The sequence below is a fragment of the Neodiprion pinetum genome, chromosome 5 (genome assembly GCF_021155775.2).
Source record: "Neodiprion pinetum isolate iyNeoPine1 chromosome 5, iyNeoPine1.2, whole genome shotgun sequence".
NCBI lineage: Eukaryota > Metazoa > Arthropoda > Insecta > Hymenoptera > Diprionidae > Neodiprion > Neodiprion pinetum.
The window spans coordinates 19,585,650-19,609,334 of record NC_060236.1 but is presented as its reverse complement, the minus strand read 5'-3'; the positions used below and the strand labels follow the sequence as shown (position 1 = coordinate 19,609,334).

Below are 23,685 nucleotides of genomic sequence, written 5' to 3'. Positions count from 1 at the left end.
TCAGACTTTCTAGGTAACCCTTAGATCACCCAACCCCCCCCCCCCCCCCCCCCCCCCCCCCCCTTTGTTTTGTTTCTCACGACACCCTTGGCTCCGAGTTTCTAGAACCCAAAGAGCTCTTCGATTTCCCAGGGGATTTCCGGTTCCGTGACAACGCTCTGGAATTTTGCCTCATCGTTTTAGGGGACAACCGTTGCAGTTTGATAAACTTCTGCATCAAATTGACAGAAATGATATGCAGAGATAACTAAGTTAGCCTTTGTCGTGGTATACCATAGATTTTTAATCGAAAATATGTCCTTCGTTGTAATTCCGGAGATATTGTTTGAGCGATGAAAAATGCTAGAAACGTGTATAAACTCAAATTCGTAAAACAATACAGAAAATACAGATCGAAATTCTGATCGCCTTCCAATACTTTTTTCCATATCGATAAAAAAAAAAAAAAAAACTATCAATTCGAAAAATCACACGTGTTGAAAAAATTTCAAATTCGAAAATACTGTGTCAGAAATTGGTCGTTGAAAAAAAAAAATCGATCGTAAATATGCACGATTTTCATTAATTTCCCTTGCATCAATTGTAAATAGGTGTGATTTTAGTCTGAAAACTTGTACACACTTGATTCGAACCGCTCTGACAATTTTTCTTTCAACTTTAAAAGTTTTCTGAAATCTCAACATTTGTTTTATCGGTATTATTAGGTTTCATTTTTCTTAGTTTCCGTTCGTTTCAATCCCACCGCTGTTTCCAGAAAATTTCAGCATCTTAATCCGTTACGTATTTGCCGAACGGTTTTACACAGGGATATTTTATCCACTGATTCGTTTCCGCTTTCTGAAGATCCGGTCACAAATCTGACCAATTTATCCATTTCGAATTACTAAAAATTCATATAACACACAAAGTATCAAATGTTTTATGTTTAATAATGCGTAGGTGCGTGGGCTTATAAATTCGAGCGTATAATAACGTTGAAAAATAAAATTGAGCGAGACGAGTGGTACACGTTTTCTTAATAAATCAGTCTTGTCACTGCATCAGTTCTACAGCGGGGAAAAATTTCTCTTTCGTATAATATAACAAATAATTTCTCGGTCCCTTTCTCTGGCTATCTCGTTTTCTGTCGGATTTCCTTCTCCCTCTTGTCTCGAATTTCAAACAGCCAATTTCTTTCTTCTTGTCGTTTCCAACATTTTCTCTTTTCCTCTCGCCTCTTCTTCACCTTATTCTCGGAAAGAAAAGTATCACTCTCAATATCCTCGATCCTCGGATACTTTACGGGATATCCAGAATTATCGGTCCACTGACCATAAATAATATATCTACCTAACATTATTCCTACTTTCAATTTTGTTTCCGTTTGCACTTTTCACATGTCGTTATAAATCGCGAAAAAGCAACGATGCTAACGTATCGAAAATTTGATGTATCGGAAGATTTTGTGAAAATTGCGGAAGGGAGATGGAAATATCGAAACAAAAAGGCGGAAAATTCGGTCGAAGCTGCTTCCCAACGACTGACTCGTCTGCCGAGTACTAGAAAAATAAAACGTATTTCTGCCGGAAACCCTCATCTTTATTCTGACGGTTGAGGATATTTTTCCCAGTCACTTTTCCAGTCGACGAGCTGCGTCACATTATCTGCCTGCGACCAAATAATTGTCTCTTGTTCAGGGCCTGTTTTGATGAATTATATATTTCAACTCCGCGTTGAATTGTTCGTGAGAATGTAACAATTTTTTTTAAAATAAAACGCTCTGAACGGCAAACAAAAAAACTGAAAGATGGTGAATATAAAACTCTCGCAGCAAAAAATTGTTCAGCAATTATCTTGGTTTTTTAAATATTTATGTATATGGTGCATCGAAAATGGTGAACCATGTACAAAACTGAGTGATAAATGAACTTTGTAAAATTTTAATTGAAACTTGGGGGAGATTTTGTATCGTTAAAGGATGGTGAGTTGGAAAATGGACATTTTAGCAAATTCAAAACGAAGCTAACTTCTTTAAGCTATGCAAAACATGAACGGGATGAAACATTGATGAACAAATTGAAAATCATTCTGGGAGATGTGAAATGGGTAATATCGGCACGTAAAATTTCATCAACGAGACGAAGTAAATTTATTCCGAACGCGTAGAAACGGGGTTATAAACGTTCGTTGCTGGATCAAAATGTCGATTGAAAATTGAAATGAAGGGTGATTAATCATCAAGTGTCCCTTTAATTTTATTTTTTCACTTTGAAAGTTTATTGATAATGCGAATAGAGATTTCAAAAACAAACATTATTATTATTAACTCTCTTATATCAATTCCCTTTCACAGCAGAAGATCTAACGAATGCTAACAACAAGTGTATATTGAACTCAAACGAGAAACAGAATTATTAACTGATGTAAGGAATACCTTTTTAGAAGAATGAAATTTCAAAGAGCTTATTATTAATCAGAAAAAACGTTTCTCACCGCGATTTGAAATTCATGACCAATTTTTGTTTCAATTTTCAATCCCTATGCTTGCATGAACTGCAAAATTTCCACTTTTCTCTCGAATTGAACAGATTCTTCAGCCTTTAAGTTACTAGGCAAGTTTCTTTCTCAGTATCGTTTTTTTCGAATCACTGACACTTTCGCATCGATTTGTTACAGACGTTGAAGATTTTTTTCCAATCACATCTATTTTTCATCGCTATTTTCTTATCGCACGACCGCTATCTTATAAGTTACAAACGTTAAAAGTTTTTTCAACCATGTTCATGAAATTCATCATTCGCATCGAAATTGAAACTCTTTTGAAGACTGTAGAGGACCCAAGCAATTTTCGTCAAGCAATGTTTTTAAATAAACGAAATTTTTTTTTTTTTTTGAATTTCATTAAGTATTTCTATTCATTGAATGGTCAACGCTTTGAAACATTATACAACATTATCCGAAGACTTTGAAAAACGTTCCAGCGAAGCGTGAGAGAAACAATAACACCTGAAACACGTTCAGAGAAAATGGAACCAGCCTAAAATTCTCTGAGGAGAAGTAGAATTGTTACGCGTATTCAGAAATATTTAAAAAGAAACCCCGAAGCGGCTGGGATTTAATCTCGAAACTTCGGGAGAGAAATTTCAGCGAATCTTCTATCTTCCTGTCGTTTCACGTATAATCATCATGGGAAATATGGAAACGAGGTAATCGCCAAGTTTTGGCAGAGCCTCTTTGGTGCGTAAAATCAATGACGATCACGCAGCGGATAAAATAATCGGCGAGAATGTCGGGGAATAAGTTGATATACAGGAAATCTTATCGAGGGTATAATAACTCCGATGGTCACTCTCAGCTAACGCCCAAAGGGGTAACCGTAATCATTCCATTTCGTATATACACTGTATTTATTGCGACCGAAATTAAATCCCCGCTAGCCACACGCCTTAAGCCAACGGATTCTTTCACCCCCGAGTACGGCCGAGGGTGCGAAACACGTATCATGTTCCACATTACGTGGAAATTTACCGGGTGTGTAGAAAAAAGAAAGAAGATGAAAATTTTCGGATCGATATTTTACGAGAGTTAGGGAAACAAAATTTTCTCATCCGGATAGAAATTTTATGAAAATTCTAACGTAATATCAATCGTCACAACTTCGAAATGCGAGCTATTTAAAAAGTTGAGAGCAGGGCCAACTGCCGGTGGTGTCGGGAACTAGCGGAACCGTTCAACGGACGTTAGATTGATGGAGACATTTGATCAGTCTCTTTTTACAGGACTTGAAGCGCAAGTGATGTCATTTTGGAAAAAGATAAAATTTAGGCACTTGCAGTTAATTTCCTGGTAATTATTTTTCTTCTTTCATTTGTTCTAGGAAACTGAATTACCGACGAATTGGTGGATCGTTGAAATCAAAGGTAAGGAAGACGATGAAAATCATTGAGAAATCTTCAGTAATGTTATTTGCGATAATGAATCAAACCTTTACATTCCTCTTTTACGTCTATTGCACTGAAACTTACATCACCGCGAAAAGAATCTCAGCAAGAGATCAAAAGCGAATGGTGACAGAGTTTGAAAAGTGGATCTTCGACTTTCAGGGGAACTGGGAAACTTTTGGTTTGATGAAATTTTATCCTACATGTATGTGCGGCAGCGGTTTGCATGGGAAAATATGAGTCGTGTTATCTTTCCGTTGAAACGGAAACCACGGTTTTGAAACACGTAAAAGAGCACGATAAAAAAATTTAGAGAAAGATTTTTTTCTCTGTTATTTTCATTTATTTCGCTCTTTCTCTCATTTAAAAAAAATTCTGTTGCAATTTCATTCCGAATACGCGTAATGAGATCATCATCGCGTACGGAAACTAAGCGGTTGTTGGAACGAGCTTCGAGATATCCTGGCGTAAGCTAACCGCATGCCGGCTAAACGAGGCTCACATATGACATTGCCTATCTTTTTTGCCAAAAAAGTAAAGTACGCAGACAGAAAAACAACTCAGGCTTGCAAAACTGGCCAGTTTTGTTTCATTTGTACATTCGGGCGGGTAAGATTCTTGGAATTTACGTTTATTCGTTATTCGGATAAACGAGAATATTAAAAAACGGATCTAGTGCGCTAGATCAAACATAAAGAATCATCAATTTGTGCTGACTCAAAATTGAAACATTCAGCGAGAATCAACTCACTTTGCTTGAAAATAATAGTTCTTTCCAATGTTCAAACTGTCGTTCGGAGTTAATGTTTACCTTAAAATTATATTTTGGGAACTTTGAACGCTGATTTACTAACGTGCATCAATGATTTTGTTCGGCTATTCTTTGAAAAATTCAGGTGTACTAGAGTACTGATTGAGTTTGTATTCTCTCTTATTATTTGATCGATGCCTTCTCACTTACGTAATCAGAGAAACGCAACATCGCTGATTTGGGACGCCACCGACAGTTGGCGCTGTGCCGAGTAAACTTCGTAGCGATCTCGTACTTCAGGGTCTTGTAATCCAGACCAGATTTCACTCTTTATATCAATTTAGACACTGTAGCATTTCTCGGAAAAATTGTGAGACTTGTGAGATGAAAAACAGTCTGGAAAAATGTTCATGATTCCTTCGTTATTTCGGTTCTAGAATGGGTTTTGCAAAAAGTTGAACATTTCGTCCCTCTGATTCGTTTTCGAATCTGTCGCACTTTTGAGAAAATTTTCAGACTCTCATCTGGCTTGAGAAAAATTTGAACTCTTATTTTTTCATTGTTCTTCTCGTGAAGCGGGTTTCACATGAAATCATAATTTTCTCTTTATATTCGATTTCTTTCTTGTTCGCTTATCCATTCCTCTTTTATCTTTCTTCCTCTATCTTTACCGAGTCCCAAGATTCACGGGATGATTGCATTCTGAGATATCCATCATCGTATATACTACGGGAACGAATCGTCGTAACTCGGATAGCGGTTCCAAGAACGCGGTAAGAGATACGCTAGGCTTAGTTTTCCCGCATCCCGGCTAAGTAGGGTTGAAACAATACAACGCTCATCCACTTCTCCGAGAAAACAACCGAGTTAACTATGACCGTCAAACTATTGCCATTACTAATAGTTATGATAATAAAAGAAAACTTCACCAGAGCTGCGAATTGAATCGATCTGATTGATGTTATTCGAATCGGTATTTTTTTGGCGTATCTAGAAATTACGAAACCACGAACTTCAAACTTTAAACAAAATGATTCGATTTGTTATCACGATGAGATTGACGTGAATTGTATGAACTAATTTTTCAGCTCACATTCAGCGTCAGAATCAATTAGAATTTTCTTTTTGCGGTTTTTTTTTCTTGTTTTGGCAAAAAAATTGGTGAAACCCATTTTATTGAACAATAAATCATCAACAGTTATTTACTCGTATGTGAATATTCATACAATAAGAATCATTTGATCAAACGGAACATTTGTAAGCATGTTTAATATTTTTTAAAGAGTATACTTAAAAATACATATATATATATATATATATATATATATATATATATATATACACTGTATATATTTTTAAGTATACTCTTTAAAGTATAAATATATATATATATTGTTATCAAAACTGTCACACCGCTATAATTTTCATGGTACACAATTCGCAATTTTGATAGAACATACGAAACGGACTTGCAATTGTAAATATATTTGCGAGTGATTTTATTTCCAATCTAATAACTTAGATTCGCGTAGGTGATCATTGTGTACAAAATACGTTTATCGATGTGGATAAAAACGTATAACTAGATCGTTTTGTCATTTCATACACATGTTTTTCTTCTATAAACCAGGTTTCTGTGATATCGAGTTGTGTACCAGAAACTCCAAGCATTCCTGAGTCTAGATTTGATCAAGATTTAAAAAAAATAAATAAACACCTTCTAGTTTTCTGACGCGTGCATAATCCTGAGTTTAAGATTAGACTGAAGTTCTTCTTGTAATTGACGAATGACTTGGCGCTTGACATGTTATAAGAGTAATTCCATCATCTTTGGTCCGCTACGAAGTCTTCTTTTTTATTTGAACGTTATTATTTCGCGTGCCTGAGAAGAGGGTCATTAATTTTTTAACGAACAGGAATAAAGCGAGAGGAACGAGCGTCGCTACGGCTAATAAAAATAGACCGACGTCTATCAAGTAATACTGGAACCAGTAGAGATGACGACCCGAAGATTTGAGCGGCTCGCCACCGTTTCGAATTACGTATTCGATCCAGTAAATTGCCTCGGCCAACGGAGAGAGCGGACGATCCTTGAACAGTCTCGAAACACGGTCGACGTTTGATTGGTAGTCAGGATTCTTCAGAACCTTCCGTAATGCTTCAGAGAAGCTTTCCTTGGATAGAGTCTCGTAGTCCAAATGAATGGCGAAACCGCGATGCGCGTATCCCGCTATATTGAACGTCTGATCGGCGAAAAATGGGATTCCAATCATCGGCACCCCCGCGTGAATCGCCTCCAGGGTCCCCATCAAACCTCCATGAGTCACAAAAGCCTTCACATTCGGATGACCTAGAAATTAATTTTTTTTCTTTTCACTGGCATAAGTAAGGATTTAGGGGGTTGGTTGGACGAAAATCGACGCTTTCTATCAACTTTATTGACGTCCGTAAAACTAGCCTCTCCAATTGGTCGCAAATATTTGAAAAAATGATGCATCAATGGTATTCGTGAACTCTGTGATCCTGCAAAACACAATTTTTGAGCTCACCTTCGTTGCGAGATGAGCGATTTTGAAGAGTGGGGGAGAGTAAGCTTATCGGAAGGCTGCTCCCCCAAGGTGAAGGAAATTAAAAATTTAATTTTGACAACGCGGATATTAAGGGATAATTAAGGCTCCTAATATACGTTCACACCGAATTTCCCACAAAACACAGCCTGCGAAGATATTCAACCGTCAAAAAAGCAAAACAAAAAAAAAAAAAAACCAACAAAACTTTTTTACACGAAACCTAAAACTGTCGAGTTCGATGATTTAAGAGATTTAGGAACCCCTAGGTGACATTTTTTTATTTACAACCCCTAGGCTATAGCCAAAATAAAACTCCCCTTAAAATTCATCGCAGCGGATTCTTATACACAGCCAAATGTTCAGAGATTTATGAGCTGACGGTTTGTGAATAGTTTGAATTTTGAGCACCATCTCGTATATTTAAATTACTGATTCACGTGTTCTTACGAAACGGGAAGTTCTAAATTCCATCTACCTTATTTAATCCGAGTTTTTCTACTACCAATTGTCTTCTGCAAATCGTGTTTGGAACAACTCTAGATTTTTTACAATACACGCGACAACTATTGAGAAAATTAGATCATGATGGGATGTGAATCGACAGTCCTTCTCGTGTATTTATATTATCTACATAGAAATTGATTGAACAAACGTTTTAGTTTTACCGAAAACTTATTAGACGGTCATTTGATTTCTTAACATCAAATATACAGGGTGGCCCATTTAACTCCGCCACCGCGAATAACTTGGTTACTATTGACTGTACCGAAAAGTGTCTTCCGAAAAAGTTGTTGCATTTGAAGGGGGGAAATGAGTTTTGGAAGTGAATGTCATCTGAAGGTCATATCTTATGAGATTTCGGTGTTTGCGATGGTTTTTTAAACGGGACTACCTATTTTTTTTTGCTCGCTACAACGAAGCTGACATCAAAACGCGTCCAACCATGTGCAACAACATGACCTTTGAATAACCTTCGGCTCCAAAATTCATGATTAAGTAATGGAGGTGGAAATTCAAGGAGAATGAATTGTATCGGTACATTCAATACTTTTTCCAGGTAATTCGTTTTATTGAATGCTCAAAATGTTGTCCATCAACCTGAATACACTTGTCAATACGCATAATGAAGGATTCCCTGGCTTTACATATCATTTCTGGAGTAATACTTGCACACGCATTGATGATACGTTCCTTCATTCATCGCTCCATTATTCATTGATGGAAATCTAAATGGACAAAAATACGCCGACACGTCAACTGAACGGTTACCGGAATTATTAGAGGTATCCCATTACAAGATCGCCAACGGATGTGGTATCAGCACGATGGTTGTCCAGCAAATTTTGCACATGTATCACGTGGTGTGCTGAACCGAAAGTTCCCTGAGAAATGGATTGGTCGAGGAGCACAAGTTTGTTGGCCCGCGCGTTCTCCTGACTTAACACCTTCTGATATCTTTCTCTGGGCAATGATCAAGGATATTGTGTACCGAGACGTCATCAATGCGAGTGCGAGTATTACTCCAGAAATGATATGTAAAGCCAGGGAATCCTTCATTATGCGTATTGACAAGTGTATTCAGGTTGATGGACAACATTTTGACCATTCAATAAAATGAATTACGCGGAAAAAGTATTGAATGTGCCGATACAATTCATTCTCCTTGAATTTCCACCTCCATTACTTAATCATGAATTTTAGAGCCGAAGGTTATCCGAAGGTCATGTTGTTGCACATGGTTAGACGCGTTTTGATGTCAGCTTCGTTGTAGTGAGCAAAAAAATAGGTAGTCCCGTTTGAAAAACCATCGGAAACACCGAAATCTCATAAGATATGACCTTCAGATGACATTCACTTCCAAAACTCATTTCCCCCCTTCAAGTGCAACAACTTTTTCGGAAGACATTTTTCGGTACAATCAACAGTAACCAAGTTATTCGCGGTGGCAGAATTAAATGGACCACCCTGTATATATTACGTCATTGTCACATCCAATTTAAATAGTTAATGAATCATATAATGTAATTTCGTTTTTTGTACTCTACTTGTTTTACAATCAATTCCATTCGCGACAACAATACAACATATTTGACCCAGACCCCCCCCCCCCCCCCCCCCCCTAAAATTGGTTCGAAATAACTAAATAGAAATATCCTCAAGAGCACAATTCTCTATCTTAACTGTAAACCCTTTCGCAAGATCTGTGAAGTTTGCCGTTAAAAATATTCGATTCTGGGTCTGAACGTAGTCAGAAATTTATAGGTTTTTTTTTACCGCTATGGTAAGCTGCAGATTTATCATGTTCTGTTTGAAAACGTGAAATACAGATAATCTAGTTATGCTGAATCAATTGTTACGGCGTGAAGCCGTTGCGAAGCAAATACAAGAAATCGACGAACTTCTTTAACTTTCCGTTTTTCTGCCTCCGGAGAAAGAAGGGAGCCTTTTTAATCACCCTGAAAATGAAAAATTGAGTTCTCGCTAAATCTCGACGGTTATTATATATTTCGATTTAAAAGTGTCTGCATTTTTCGCTAAGAACGTTATAAATATAACACTTACGAAAATTTTAACAAGTGATCTTTTCTGTAGAGCATTAAGTTTCCTACAGAATAGCCATTTTTAAAAATTTTTTTTCATACCATATGGTTTCAAAGTATCAAATACTTTTCGAAAAAAAAAATAAAATAAAAAAATAGAAATTCATGAATTTTTTCACATAAAAAATCGAATACTTGGCGGGTAGTGTTAGAGGGTTATCGGATTTTTTTTTTTTTTTTAATAAGCCTGTTTTTTTCCCTATACAACATGATTACTTTTTGAAAGTGAGTGGAAAAAAATTCCGACATGAGACCCAACCAAGAAACACCCTAGTATGTATACATGTATTGTATCGTTCATAGCTTTTTTAAAAGCCTCTGCTCGTGAAGCCGTGATACTGTGAGTTTCTTGTCCTGAATATGAAACAAAATTAGGTGATTTAAATGAATTTAAAAGGAACCCCTCCGTTAATTATGAAGAAATGGTTTAGGTAGAGCCTAACCAAAAAAAAAACACCTGGTGAACCATCTGTAGCTTGGATCACGGACTCGGGCAAGTTTCTGTACCGTCACCGTATTTTTCCAGATACGGATGGCTCACAATCAGCCACCGTCGCTGCATTAAAGAACTGGGTAATCAACCGCGGAGCCTGTCGTGCCTAATCTCTTTTTTTTGATTACAAGAGGTTTCCTCTCTGCAAAGCAGGGCAATGTCAAGGCTGTCCATCGGACTCGGGACCCTTGAATATCGGTTGTCGGACATGCGTTGCTCAATGCTGATAAGCCCTTATTCGTTTCACCGTTGCTAAAAAATGACTGGTCCTAATCAATTAATCTATCAGATTTGTCGGATAAGAAAACAAACTCTGGTGAACGTAAATTTTAACGAACTAAGCGCTTGCTTGTTCGTTTAGATTTGCGAAAGAAATATAAAGGATAAAATGTGAGTCATAACAAAATAAAGGAGATCAAGGGAATACGAAAATAAATTAATTAAAAATAATGGTAACGACTTTCGTATGACTTCTGTGTTTTTTAATCGGTTGGTTCTTCAAATAAGCTACGGTAATTTGTTAGATTGACAGAGCGCAAAGGTTGCTGTGACTCAGTGACCTTGGTTAGGCTAGGTCCGTTTGACGCGTCGAATCGTTCGTTGGATCACCTTCGGTGTGCGTGTGTGTGTGTGTGTACACAAGAGCAGTATATGTGCGATTAATTTTTTTATCCAATTATATCTCGAAAACGAGTTACTGGATTTCAATGATTTTTGTATCAACCAACGCGGCTTTTCGAACCTTAAAACTGATCAGATATAAGTTTTGATCACTTCAGTACTTGTTGAATTATTTAAATAAGAAAATTCCAAAAAATTAAACAAAAACGATGATATTTTGAGAATGGATAAATGGGTTTAAATGGAAATTGGTACCGTAGGGTTTTTTGGGTTGCTAATCACGAATCTAAAATCAGATTTTCAAAATTTAGATTTGCCGTATTCAGTATGTTTAAAAGAAACGGAAAAGATCTGGATTTTTATGAAAATTGGTACTCGAAAATTTGTTAGGTGGCTGAACACGAACCTGAAGTGAGATTCATGAAATCCAAAATGACGAATCTAATACGGTGCAAAATTTCTTTAAATATCCGAATTTTGGTAGATATTAGTAGCGGAAGGTTTTTTGGATCACCGATAACGAATACAAGGTCGGAATTCTAAAATTTTTCATGGTAAATGGATTACAGTGGTTCTATTTTCATGTAATATAGTACGTGATGGCCTTTGAATCGTCAATCACGAATCTGAATTTGTAGTTCAAAATTCGAATTGGATATTATTATTATTTTTTTTTTTTTTTGATAACTTGAAACCGGCAATGTGAGAATGGGAAGTTCAAGGGCTGGCGGATATCTTTTACAGTAACCTCAACGTAGTGAGACCTGGGTAAAGCGAAACACAGCATGAAAATTTCGATAATCTACATGTAACTGAAATTGAATGCATTGATAATACGAAACGAAATTCGAAGAAATTATTTTATGCTTCGTATGTTTGCCAATGGCTGCTTCGGTTATAATGGCAGATAGTTTTGAACCCATTAAATCGACATTGTGAACGTGAGTAACGTATCGAAATCGTGAAGCTAAAAAGATCCTAACATTTCAGAGATACATTTTGCCGTAAATAAGAACACACTGCGATAAATTTTAAGGCGGGTCTTATTTTGCTTATAGACCGCGGGTGCGAATACAAAAACGTCACCTAGGGGATCCTAAAACAGCTAAACCGTCCGACATAAAAGTTTCACGTTACGTGTAAAACAACTTTTTTCCTACTTTTGAATGGTGAATAACTTCGTAGGGGTGTTTTCTAGGAAATCTGCGATCTCAAGGTATATTAGGAGCTCTTAATTAGCTTTTAATATCCATGTTGTAAATTTTTTTTCGGTTTGGGTGGAAGCTAGCTTTCCGGTAAGCTGCCCCCCCCCCCCTCATCCCCCCTGCCTTTGTCCATTTTTAAACATCCATCATCTTGCTACGGAGGTAAGCTCAACAACTGTAGTTTTTGCAATCGTAGAGCTCATGAATAGCTCTATAACTCATAATTTTTTTCGAATTTTTGTGGCTAAGCAGAGAGGCTAGCTTCATGGACGTGTTTCATTACTAAGTAGTTGTACATTGACTTCTTAACCCCTTAGCAGTCAGGAGAAAATCAGATTTTCGGGCCACCTTTGTGTTAGGAAAAATATGTCATAGATTTATCCTATAACTTAGCGACCTCAAGAACGATGATTTACCAAATTACAGTCAAGCCGATGTAGTGAAAAACATGTATTTTTTCAAATGCCCACATATGTGTCATAACACAAAAATGGCACGACTTTTTCTGGCTATATGTGTGTCACTGACGGTCGAAGAGTTGACGAATCAGCATCTCGTTACAATAACGCCACCAACTTTGACTCCGTGATATATCAGAGCGAACAAGATCACTAAATTGCAAACTCGCCATCACAACAACAACGAAGCGAAAGATGTTAATATTTTGGAAAACTATCAGCACAATCAAAGTAACTATCAAGTTGCAAATGAATGATTTCTTTCAATATCTGGTTACATTCAACCTCACTGACCTTCTTCACGACGGGACCAAGGTGAATATCGTCATCGGAATTGCAAGCTCACCATCGCAAACCACAATAAAGCGAAATGTGTTCATATTTCCGAAAACCATTAACAATTTCAAGACCATTGACAAAGTGCGTAGTAGTGATATTTGCTGTCGGTATCTCGTTACATTGACGTCACATTAACTCGATGTTTGCGGGGAACATTGTTGCCGAAATTACAACGTTGCTAGGCTGGTGGGAGGACAAGTGGGGAGGCTCATTTTGTGTCTGCAGAGACAAGGAGCGGAAACTCATTGTGTTCTCGCGGCTTTGTGTGTGATGCGAGAAGAGGGACCTTACAGGCATCGGTGAAGTTGGGGGAATGCAAGCAGTGAAACCGTTTAGTGTCTGTCATAGTGATGCTTATAGTAACTCACGGAGTGTGGCGTACTGTGGTATCCAAGGCACCATTTTGACGTTTGGTGGTAATCCGGTCGGCAGTTCTTCCATTTTCCCTTTCCAAAGGACCTTGTAGTCCGAGAGTTCGGCAAAACTATCGTAGACCGCTAGTATTTTCTCCTTCGAGAAGCTCTCCGATTTCACCATTGACCCCATACTGAAATACACCACCCCGTTTTTCGAAGAGTTTAAAAATTCCTCCAGTTCCTAGAATGAAAAAAGATACTTGTTAAATTATACTTTAAATTATCAACATGTTTTTGGTCAAATATTCTTGGCTGCGTGAATTTTTTTTTTTTTTTTGACACCACAGTCAGCCCCTGAAATTCTAGGATACAAGGTAAAATCCTTGAAACACGTTTCGATACTATTCGGGACGTCAGAAAGCTGTTGATATATTTCATGAAATGCTTGCGTCTCCTGACAACATGAGAAAATTATTTGAGCTATGCCAAAATGCTTGAGATTGTTTTGAGTTTTTCCCATCATTCGAATCGAGTGAAATATTGGAAAAATCCCGATATTCCGAAAAATTGTTGAAACTTCCGTGACTTTATTTCAAGTGCTGATGATGATACGGATAGCAAAATTTTCGCACCTTTGTGAGTTGTTGCGTTTCGTCGATGTGAACACCAGCGACATCAACGATCGCAGGACTCGTAGAACGAACTCCATGGATGCTTCGATGGCTATTGACTAGCACGAGGCTGAAGTTGAAGTAGATATCATTCAGGGACGTAAGGTCATCGATGTACTTCTTAGCGATTGGTTCGGATACCGTTTTGTCGTAGTAAAAGAACAAGAACTTTGAGTACAGAATTATGACCAGATTCTCCAGGCGTTCCATGAACCTCATGTCATTGGTGTAGGGCGTGAATTGGCAAGGTATGAAGCTGGCAAGCGGGCTCTCGGCGACCGTATCATAAGCCCATGGGTACATGGCGCTGGTCACGACGCCGACCACCGGAAGCTTCAGCTTGTGAGCCACCGCTAAGTAGCAGTTGGTCCCGAAGACCTCGGTGAGCATGAGGTCGTACTTTTTGTCAGTATTGATGACGTTCTGTAGCTGGGGAAGCCGCATGAGGTTGCAGAGGTCGTTTGGTTCCTGGTAGGAAATGAAGTCTATCGCCTTAACTCCCATCAATGTTCTGGCGAATGACGCGGTCATGTTGTCCACGTAGAAATGCAGCGTTCCTTTCAGGCTGATGTGATTCAGTCCTTCCACCGGCTCCTTTGGGGGAAAGTGACTGACGACGTCAACCGAGTGACCCGCACGTGCCAAGCCAATCACAATTGGCTCGAACATTATGTTGTGGCTTCGACCTTGGTACGGAAATAAAGCGAGGATCTTGGAACCCTCTGTTATCCAAACACCCGCCAAAATCACCAAAATTGTGCCCAGTTTCGTGAATGATCCGTCCATGTTTTTTTGTCTATTAAAGTCAGAAATGAATACAGCTTTTTTGAATACAGCAATTTTCGAAGGAACAAGCGAGTGTATTGTGAAACGTTTCAGAAAACGTTGACTCTGTTCTGAAACAATTCCTTCAGATTCTAATTTTGAAAAAAAATGAATTTCATGACCCTGCGCCATTTTCAATTTGCTCTATGAACCCTGACCTGACTCTGGCAGCAGAATTGTAACGTACATAGTTTGAGTAGAAAAATTGTCTGCAAGAATTAGATGTAATTGGCAAAAACTTCGAAATTGATGACTAATCATAATTAATGGAGAGAACGAGAGAAAATGATGAAAAATACGTCATCGAGTGGAATAATTGACGGTATTGTCAGTAACGAATCATTCTATCAATTGTTATTGATGAAAAAAATAACCCAACGAAGTTTGATCCACATACTTCGAATAAAATAAATTCCATTCGATTGCAATAATTGGCTGTCGTGAAATAAATTCCCAAACTTCACCCACTTTTTCGATCGTTGATGCCAAATTAGATTTGAACCACGCTTCGTTATCCTCATAAATAATTCCACACGCACAGTACCTTTGCATTAGGAGCAAAATAAGTCTCACTTACCTTTTTTTCGGTAAAAGTTATTCAGTAATGCGCCGTTGCCACGAATCGTCTGATGTTTTCACTGTTTCGTTTGTACAGGTCGGTGTTTAGTGGAGGAATCCAGTTACCGTCTGTTATGCTGTTCGATTCTATTCAACAATGAACTGTGACGACCTTGTATTAATTTCCAGCTTTAACCGATCGCTAGTGGCCGTTATGTAACATCTTTTATCTGTAAAAATATTATCGGTATGGATTCACACACAACTGTATAAAGCTGATATAGAATGCACCGTAGATGATGCTAGTATTTTGTAAAAAATATTGCAACGATGTCCAACTTCACACACTTACAGATGTTTATTTACAAAACAGTAGTCCCTTGATAACATATATACCAAACATGAGGTAAGAACGTATGTATTTTAAATGGCGAAATTAGCCATTTCGAGCCGTTTTGAAGGGTGGCCCGGACCTAATTCTGAATATAAATCACTATAATATGTATGTGTGACGTCAGGGTATTATTGTGACAGTTTATTCCGAAAATATAACATCGATAACGAGTAGATATGAGATTTGTAAAAACATTCTAAGTCCTGCGAAATTCTTACTCACCGCTGAGACTTTTTTCACAAACGTATGACCATTTTTTGATTGACTCTTACTTCTTGTAAGACTTTAAACTGACGAATATCAAGCAATCACACTGCCGTAAGACTTCAAACTGACAAATATCAAGTAATCACACTGCAGCAAGACTCAATTGATATTTATCATCATGAGTTCACTTCCATTGGCGTAACCGTCACGATGCAATATTCTCAATTTTATATCGTTTGTACAAATAAATATGTTTTTACTCACCATTCACAATTCTGTTCTGCAATCTTGAATAATGATGTTTTTTTCAAATATACGATATTTTACAGTAATTGCCAATTTTCTTTTCTCAAGGCAAATATTCGAACGAAATTCTCTCAACAACGTCGAAAGTTATAGTTAAAACTCATTTGAGTTTCAAAGAAACCAACATTTTTCTCTCGCGTGCTTTTCAAACGTACACGAATGGAAATTATACACCTTATTTCTTGCAACGAAGATTTCCTAATGCAACACTCATTTTTCAGGGAACTGCACTCGCAGTATTTACTGAGCTTCATAAATACTTTCGGAAATTTATTGTTGGAGGCGTTATAATAATTCATTATTTGGCTCACAGGTAAAATCGTGACTCTTGGTTCTAAAGGAAATTCCGAAACGACTATCATTAAAGCATCCGTCTTGATCAACGGTGAGAACTAAACTATCAAAGTAAATGTATTGGGCATTATTGTTAAAAAAGTATTTAATCTGATGAAGGCATATTTTGTGGACAAAATCTGGTGCTTGGCTTCTTAATCGTGGAATTCACAGTCGGTGAATATTGCTGCTTTGTAGATTTATTATGAAATCATTTTATTACCAGGCACAAGCTGTTACTCTCAATTTGGTCTAAAATCTGTGAAATTGAAAAATATTATACGTAGTATCTTAACAGCATTTATTCAAAATTTGGTCCGGCAGATGTTTGTTTAGAGAACCTCTGATTTAGTCAATCACTTAATTGAGTTGCGAGCTTGAAATTTGGCAGAATTGATAAATTATTCATATTCCAAAGTATATATTGCATCGGAATTGTCGCATAGGCGTACAAAGCAGTAAGTAAAAATAAATACTTGAAGTCGAATCTTGTTGCGATACTAAATTTATTTTCAATTATCTTGAGGTCAATAAATGTTTCAGCTGGGTACAAAGTTTGACACCCGTTTTTTCGATAATTCGATGAACTTATAATCTGAACTTCTTCATTGTTTTTAACTTGATTTTGATGATGTGGTGCTGTCGGAAGGTTAGTACTGTATGACGCCAGAGAATATGGTCTACAAGTTGTTTATTGCCAGAGAAATCGGGTTACACAGTTCAGATAGCGTAGTAGAAAATGCGGAAGGCAGGGAAAATAAGCGAAACGAGTTGATAGATACGTACGTGCCAAGAGCGTGGCGAAGACTGGGTAGAGATAAAGAAAAAGTGCAGGCTCGCCCCCAAGTCGAGGCCAAGGGTCGCGTCGCGCCATGAATGCCACATGTAGGGAAATTTCCGGCGCGGTCAAACCCTTAGCCCTCGGCTAGCGAGGCGAGGCCTGGACACTCGAAGGTTAGTTGTAAAGAGCTATAGAAAAAGATACGAATGGAGAAACGGAAATATTCTTATGGTTTTTCGCCGGCTTGCCAGTAGCGGGTGTCCGCCACAGATGATCAGTCGATGAATTATGGGCCGCTGGTGTATATAGTAACTGATATGAACATTTTACCGACTTCTGATAGCGGATTGATTAATGTTATCTGAAGATCGCTTATTATTTATATGAGCTCTAATAGTCCAATTCATCTTTGTTCAACTTAGATCATATCATGTTTCAATCAACGTTGTTCAGGTTTCTATTCAGTGATTATTTTTTGGCCCGATAATTTGATATTTCGATGGAAAGTTGAAGGACCGATCGACTTTCAGTCAAGTCGATTTTTCCGCATATCTTTTCGACTGACTCGCAGCACTAGAATGTTTTTTGTTTCACTGACACATTGCGATTCTGCATTTCCCAAATGAACCCGGTTAATTTTCTTAAGACCGTGAATAAAACAACGAAAGCTAGCATCGTTATGGTTAATAAAAATAGACCGACGTCTATCAAGTAATACTGGAACCAGTAGAGATGACGCCCTGAAGACTTGAGTGTCTCGCCACCATTTCGGATGACGTATTCGATCCAGAAAATGGCTTTCTTCAAGGGGGAAAGCGGACGGTCCTTAAATAGCCGTGAGACACGTGCGATGTTCGATTGGTACTTGGGGTTCGTCAGAACTTCATTCAACGCTACGGAGAAGCTTTCCTTATTCAAAGTCTGGTAGTTCAGGTGAACGGCGAAACCGCGATACGCGTATCCCCCTACGTTCAACATCTGGTCTCCAAAAAATGGGATCCCAACCATCGGGACTCCTGCGTGAATCGCCTCCAGGGTTCCCATTAAACCCCCGTGAGTCACGAACGCTTTTACTTTCGGATGACCTGTAATTATTTTTCAATTTACTGTCACGTCATGAAAAAAACTGCCGGATGTATGAGAGAAGGTTGGAAGTTTTGGAAAGGGAACTGAGAAAAAAAAGTTACCGAACCAAACAACTAATTTTTTTGGCTACCAGTTTGTTTGGATCGAACGACTTCTCACTCAGAACAACCACGTTTTACCTAAAACAAAACCGAAGAGAACATATTTCGCTGAAATGAAATTTTTGTTTATTCAATACTCTTATAGATATTTCTTCTAGATATTTCGATGTGCATGTTTCATGTTTTTCAATCGAAATGACAATTCATTCCAAGTAGTACCAAATTTGGTCAAAAGACGCCAAGCTATCCCGCTTGAAAAGTAGCTTCAAAGATGTTTATATAGGCGAATCCCTCGCATTACATTAATACAGATTGATACGAATCTGCCATCCATATGTGATATGGTATGTTGGATTAAGGTTTTGAACCAACCATGTTCTCCAAAAACTATTTTGAAATACTACTATACTTGTTTGGTGGCGGTTTATACCAAAAGCATGTCGAACTAAAACAACTTTTTTTAAATTACGGTGTGATGTGTGGTGTGGTGTGATCCACCAAATTCACACTACGTTTAACATCATAGAGCAGTGCATTACGAGTTCGCAGAACTGGAATAATACTCAAAATACCAAAGGAAGCACTGAATTATTTAAATGCATTTACAATCCTAATACGCGGTTAGGTGCTGTGATTTCAGTTTTTTCTGTACAATGCCATATCTTCTTTGATCGAAAGAATATCCCATTGGTGTCTTTGTAAACATAATTTTTGTGAAGGGACAATTTGTTTTACATGAAGCACGCAGCGCTTGGATACAAAATATCAGACCAGAAGAGCAGCTCAGTGAGTTGTGTCGCTCAATCTCTATTCAATTTATTTAAATTACTTTTATCGGTCGTAGAAGAAAGATAATTTTTCACGCATTCCATTGTTGTCTGAAGACTGAATGCACGCATCAATCATGGGTATCAGTTGCCATTTTCCGAACCTGGGAAGTGGCCCCCTGTACCCAAATTGATTTACGTAAGAGGTCTTTTTGTAAGAGATATCGTGATTTTTCTCAACAAGATCCGTGAATTGAGTCTCAAGATGAACAATAGAATACATGAAATGTCATTTTTTCACCCCCCGGAAAGGGGTAAAGTGATTACTGAGTTAAGAAACATTTCTGAACAGAGAGTTTGAAAACCCCGGGACAGGGTCATTTGGTCCCTCTTAACCAAGGCCTTCATGTTAAAATCTCATAGGAGGCAAAGAAACTTACGAAGTACAGCAAACTGTGGAACCCAAGGGACCATTTTGACGTTCGTTGGCAATCCTTCCGGCATGTTGTCCATGTTTCCCTTCCAGAGAACCTTGTAATTGGAAAGTTCAGCAAAACTGTTGTAAATCGCCAGTATCTTCTCCTTAGGAAAACTATCGGATTTCAGCATTGTCCCTGTACTAAAATACACCACACCATCCTTCGCGGAGTTCAGAAACACCTCCAGTTCCTGAAAAGAGTAAAAATTATTGGAAAAAGTTCGATTGCGTAATAAGAATTCAGCATGTGCAAAAAAGGTGATGGACCGCTTTTACAACTTCATGCGCTCAATGACATCCTCCTACTAATCTTTTGATCAGAATCTTTGAAATCTTTGAAACTCGTGTCAAAGTGTGAATTCATCTGAAGATTCACCAAAGCCGTTGTGATTCTCGGGAATCTGAGTATACATCAGTTTTATGCATATTGTGCCGAGACTTTGGTATGACATTTGAATATATTAGAATCTTATTGACTTTTGTATTATTCAGTTTCAAGTGTATTCTGGAATTCAGTGAAATGTTGTAAAATCATTCGAAATTGATAAAAATATTTAAGGTCATCTATGATATTTCATACAAGGTAGGGCGTTTAAAGTGTGACAGAGCCATAGTACCCAAACTATTCATGATAATAAAAAATATTTCAGGTGAAAGTTACATTGTTCGAGAAGGCCGTCATACTGGACCATCTTATTTCTTTTCCGGTAGAGGCTCTGAAGCTACGTCAAGGTCAACGCCACTTTTTCAAATGTAACAATGTATTTTTTTTTCTCCGACATTATTACTGACTTTGGGGCAAATCCAGTGATCTACAACACAAGGTCATTCTAGGCACGCGAAGTATGAAAATAGTCGAAAAATCGAATGAAATGAAAATAATTATTTTCGAAGGATTTACTAACCTTGGTTTGTGTTTACCTACAGAAGATACCTAACCTCACCTAACCCAACATCACTTGATTACTTCTTACGGGGTTTTGTCAAAGAACATGTAATGACGGTAGCACCTACCACGCCTGACGACAAGAAAGAAAGAATACACCGAGCATGTGCTGAAATTACACCACATATGTTGGGTGAAGTTAGACGGTCTTTTCATCAGCGAATTAACAATTGTTTACAAGTCAAGGGTCATCACTTCGAGCGTCTTCTGTAGGTAAACACAAATCAAAGGTTACTAAACCCTCGGAAAATAATTATTTTGATTTGATTCGTGTTTTTGACTATTTCAGATTTCGCGTGCCTAAAATGACCTTGTATTGTAGATCACTCAATTAGCTTTCAAGTCAGTAATAATGTCGGAGAAAAAAAAAAATACATTGTTACATTCGGAAAAGTGGCGTTGACCTTGACGTAGTTTCAGCGCCTCCACTGAAAAAAAAACAAGATGGCCAGTATGATGGCTTTCTCGAACAATGTAACTTTCATCTGAACCGTTTTTGAGTATCATCAATAGTTTGAGTACTGTTGCTCTATCACACTTTGAATGTCCCACCCTGTACAGTAAAGTCTTCTGAAACCGACTTAATTTAGTTCCATTTCCATGTCAATAACCGCGTTTTCGCACCTCAGTGAGAACTTGGGTTTCATCGATGTGAAGACCAGCGACTTCAACGATGGCGGGATTCGTGGGTCGGGCACCATGGATGCTCCAGTGACTGTTCACCAACACCATACTTATGTTGTAGTAGATATCAGCCAAAGATGGAAAGTCATCAATGTACTTTCTAGCTATTGGTTCAGAAACGGTTTTGTCGTAGTAATAAAACAAGAACTTGGAGTAAAGGGTAGTGATCAGATTCTCCACGCGTTCCATGAACCGCATGTCGTTCGTGAAAGTTGTCAGCTGGCAGGGTATGAAGCTGGGATGCGTGCTTTCGAAAAATGGATCATGAGCCCAAGGAAACATGGTGCTGGTCTCGATGTTGACCACCGGAAGTTTCAGTTTGTGTGCCAACGCCAAGTAGCAGTTGCTCCCCAAGACCTGAGTGAGCATCAGGTCGTAATTTTTGTCGGTATTGATGATTTCCTGCAGCTGGTGAAGCCGCATTAGGTTGCAGAGGTCGTTTGGTCCCTGGTACGAAATGAATTCAATTGCCTTTGTTCCGATCAGTGACTTGACGTATGTGGTCGTCATGTTGTTCACGAAGGTATAGAGTGAGCCTTGCAAACTAATGTGGTTCAGTCCTCTAATTGACTCTTTAGGAGGAAAGTGACTGACAACGTCAACCGAGTGACCCGCACGTGCCAAGCCAATCACCAGTGGCTCGAACATTATGTAATGGCTTTTTCCCTGGTACGGAAATATCGCCAAGATGTTCGCACCCTCCGTGGTGCAGCTGATCGCCAAAACTGCAAGTATTATCTGGAGTTTCATGACTTACAAGGCGACGTTTATTCTTGCAATTTCCATGAATCTTCGAGCCAACAAATTTCACGAGATAGAAATTCTGCAGAGAAAAAATATTTGAAACTGGTGAGAAATTTTTACACTATTAAAAAAAAAATCACTGAATTTATGGGATTGTTTGCCACAGATAATAAATAATTTCAAAAAAGTATGTATCGCCAAATAATCAAATGTAGCAAAATCATCCAGAATTCACTTTTAAAACTTTTAGAAATGATCGAAACATTGCACTGGCCTCATGGTCGATGTTACTTTTATGACCAAAATTCCTTATATGAACGCTGTTGATAAAATAAAAATACTGTTGTACCTAAAATCGAGACTCCAATTGATCGTTCTGCTTCCAACGAAATAATCCAAGTATCTGCCTCGACCAAGATAAGGGAATTTGCCTATTTACGCATATATGGCATGATTCTGATAAGACGAACGCAGTGAAGTAAAAATATTTATTAACCTTTTAATGGGTCACTTCATTCCTATACATATACGATGAGATTACGATATACGCGTGTGAGGAACAATTGTCTTATATAACGATACCTCGAAATCACTGACTATGTTTAGTTGCAGGGTAAAATTTTATTCCGTTTTTGTTCGACTTAGAATTCATTTCACCCAAATGCACAGTGATCAAGTTTATTTCAACCAATTATTTCTGATCCTCGGAATCGAATATTTTATCTATCAGTTTCTAGCCAAAACGATTTTTCCTGAACAACAGTGACTCGGAATACTTCGATATTTTTCGTTTTACATTCGCAAAATGATATTGTTGACCCGAAATTAAACTGGTCAATTTTATGACACGACAGTGAAACATCGAAACGAGTATCGTTGTAGTGAACAAAAACAGACCGCCGTCTATCAGGTAATAGCAGAACCATTGGAGATAATGGCTCACAGACTTAAGAGGCTCGCCACCATTTCGGATGACGTATTCAATCCAAAAAATCGCCTCGTGCAAGGCAGAAAGCGGGCGGTCCTTGAACAGTTTCGAAACACGTGCGACGTTCGATTGGTACCCTGAATTCGTTAGGATCTCTCGTAAAGTTTCGGCGATATTTTTGTTGGTCAGTTTCGTAGTCCACGTGAATACCGCAACCTCTCTGCACGTATCCTATTACGTTAGACATCTGGTCTGCGGAAAATGAGATCCCAATCATCGGCACCCCTGCATAAATCGCCTCCAAGGTCCTCATTAAACCTCCGTGCGTTAGGAACGCCATTATTTACGGATGACCAGTAATTTTATTTGTATTCATCTCCAAATGAGAGAGAAAAATGGTCTTGATGATAATGAATAACCGAAGATGGCACAGAATGATTGAATTTATTTAGTCACGAAACGCGTGAAAAAATTATATTACACAAAATAATAAATGTTAGTACAGAAAGACCCTGAAGCTATCTAAAATAAGTGATCATTTTTCAAATCATTAACAATTGAGA

At 38.0% G+C, this 23,685-nt stretch overlaps 3 protein-coding genes across 4 annotated transcripts in view; 1 reads left to right on the top strand and 2 right to left on the bottom strand.

Moving 5' to 3' along the window:
* Window positions 1–23,685, top strand: part of LOC124219254 (retinal guanylyl cyclase 2) — a 138,623-nt gene that overhangs the window by 2,519 nt on the left and 112,419 nt on the right. The window contains exon 2 of the mRNA XM_046626579.2: window positions 3,857–3,899. The gene's annotated coding sequence lies outside the window, so the exon portion shown is untranslated. The remainder of the gene's footprint in view (window positions 1–3,856; window positions 3,900–23,685) is intronic.
* LOC124219256 (UDP-glucosyltransferase 2-like) lies at window positions 6,018–16,091 on the bottom strand. 2 transcript variants are annotated; one of them, XM_046626585.2, is made up of 6 exons: window positions 15,984–16,065; window positions 15,720–15,846; window positions 15,387–15,597; window positions 13,946–14,780; window positions 13,326–13,554; window positions 6,018–7,021 (listed from the first exon to the last, which is right to left on the bottom strand). In XM_046626585.2, the coding sequence occupies exons 4-6, from the start codon at window positions 14,768–14,770 to the stop codon at window positions 6,510–6,512; spliced, it is 1,566 nt and encodes a 521-aa protein (XP_046482541.1). In that variant the 5' UTR covers window positions 14,771–14,780; window positions 15,387–15,597; window positions 15,720–15,846; window positions 15,984–16,065; the 3' UTR covers window positions 6,018–6,509. The 2 variants fall into 2 exon arrangements, with proteins under 2 accessions (XP_046482541.1, XP_046482540.1); XM_046626584.2 differs by lacking the exon at window positions 15,720–15,846 and having other exon boundaries at window positions 15,984–16,091.
* Window positions 15,984–22,605, bottom strand: LOC124219261 (UDP-glucosyltransferase 2-like). Its single transcript, XM_046626592.1, has 4 exons — window positions 22,544–22,605; window positions 21,391–22,273; window positions 19,783–20,011; window positions 15,984–18,473 (listed from the first exon to the last, which is right to left on the bottom strand). The coding sequence occupies exons 2-4, from the start codon at window positions 22,198–22,200 to the stop codon at window positions 17,962–17,964; spliced, it is 1,551 nt and encodes a 516-aa protein (XP_046482548.1). The 5' UTR covers window positions 22,201–22,273; window positions 22,544–22,605; the 3' UTR covers window positions 15,984–17,961.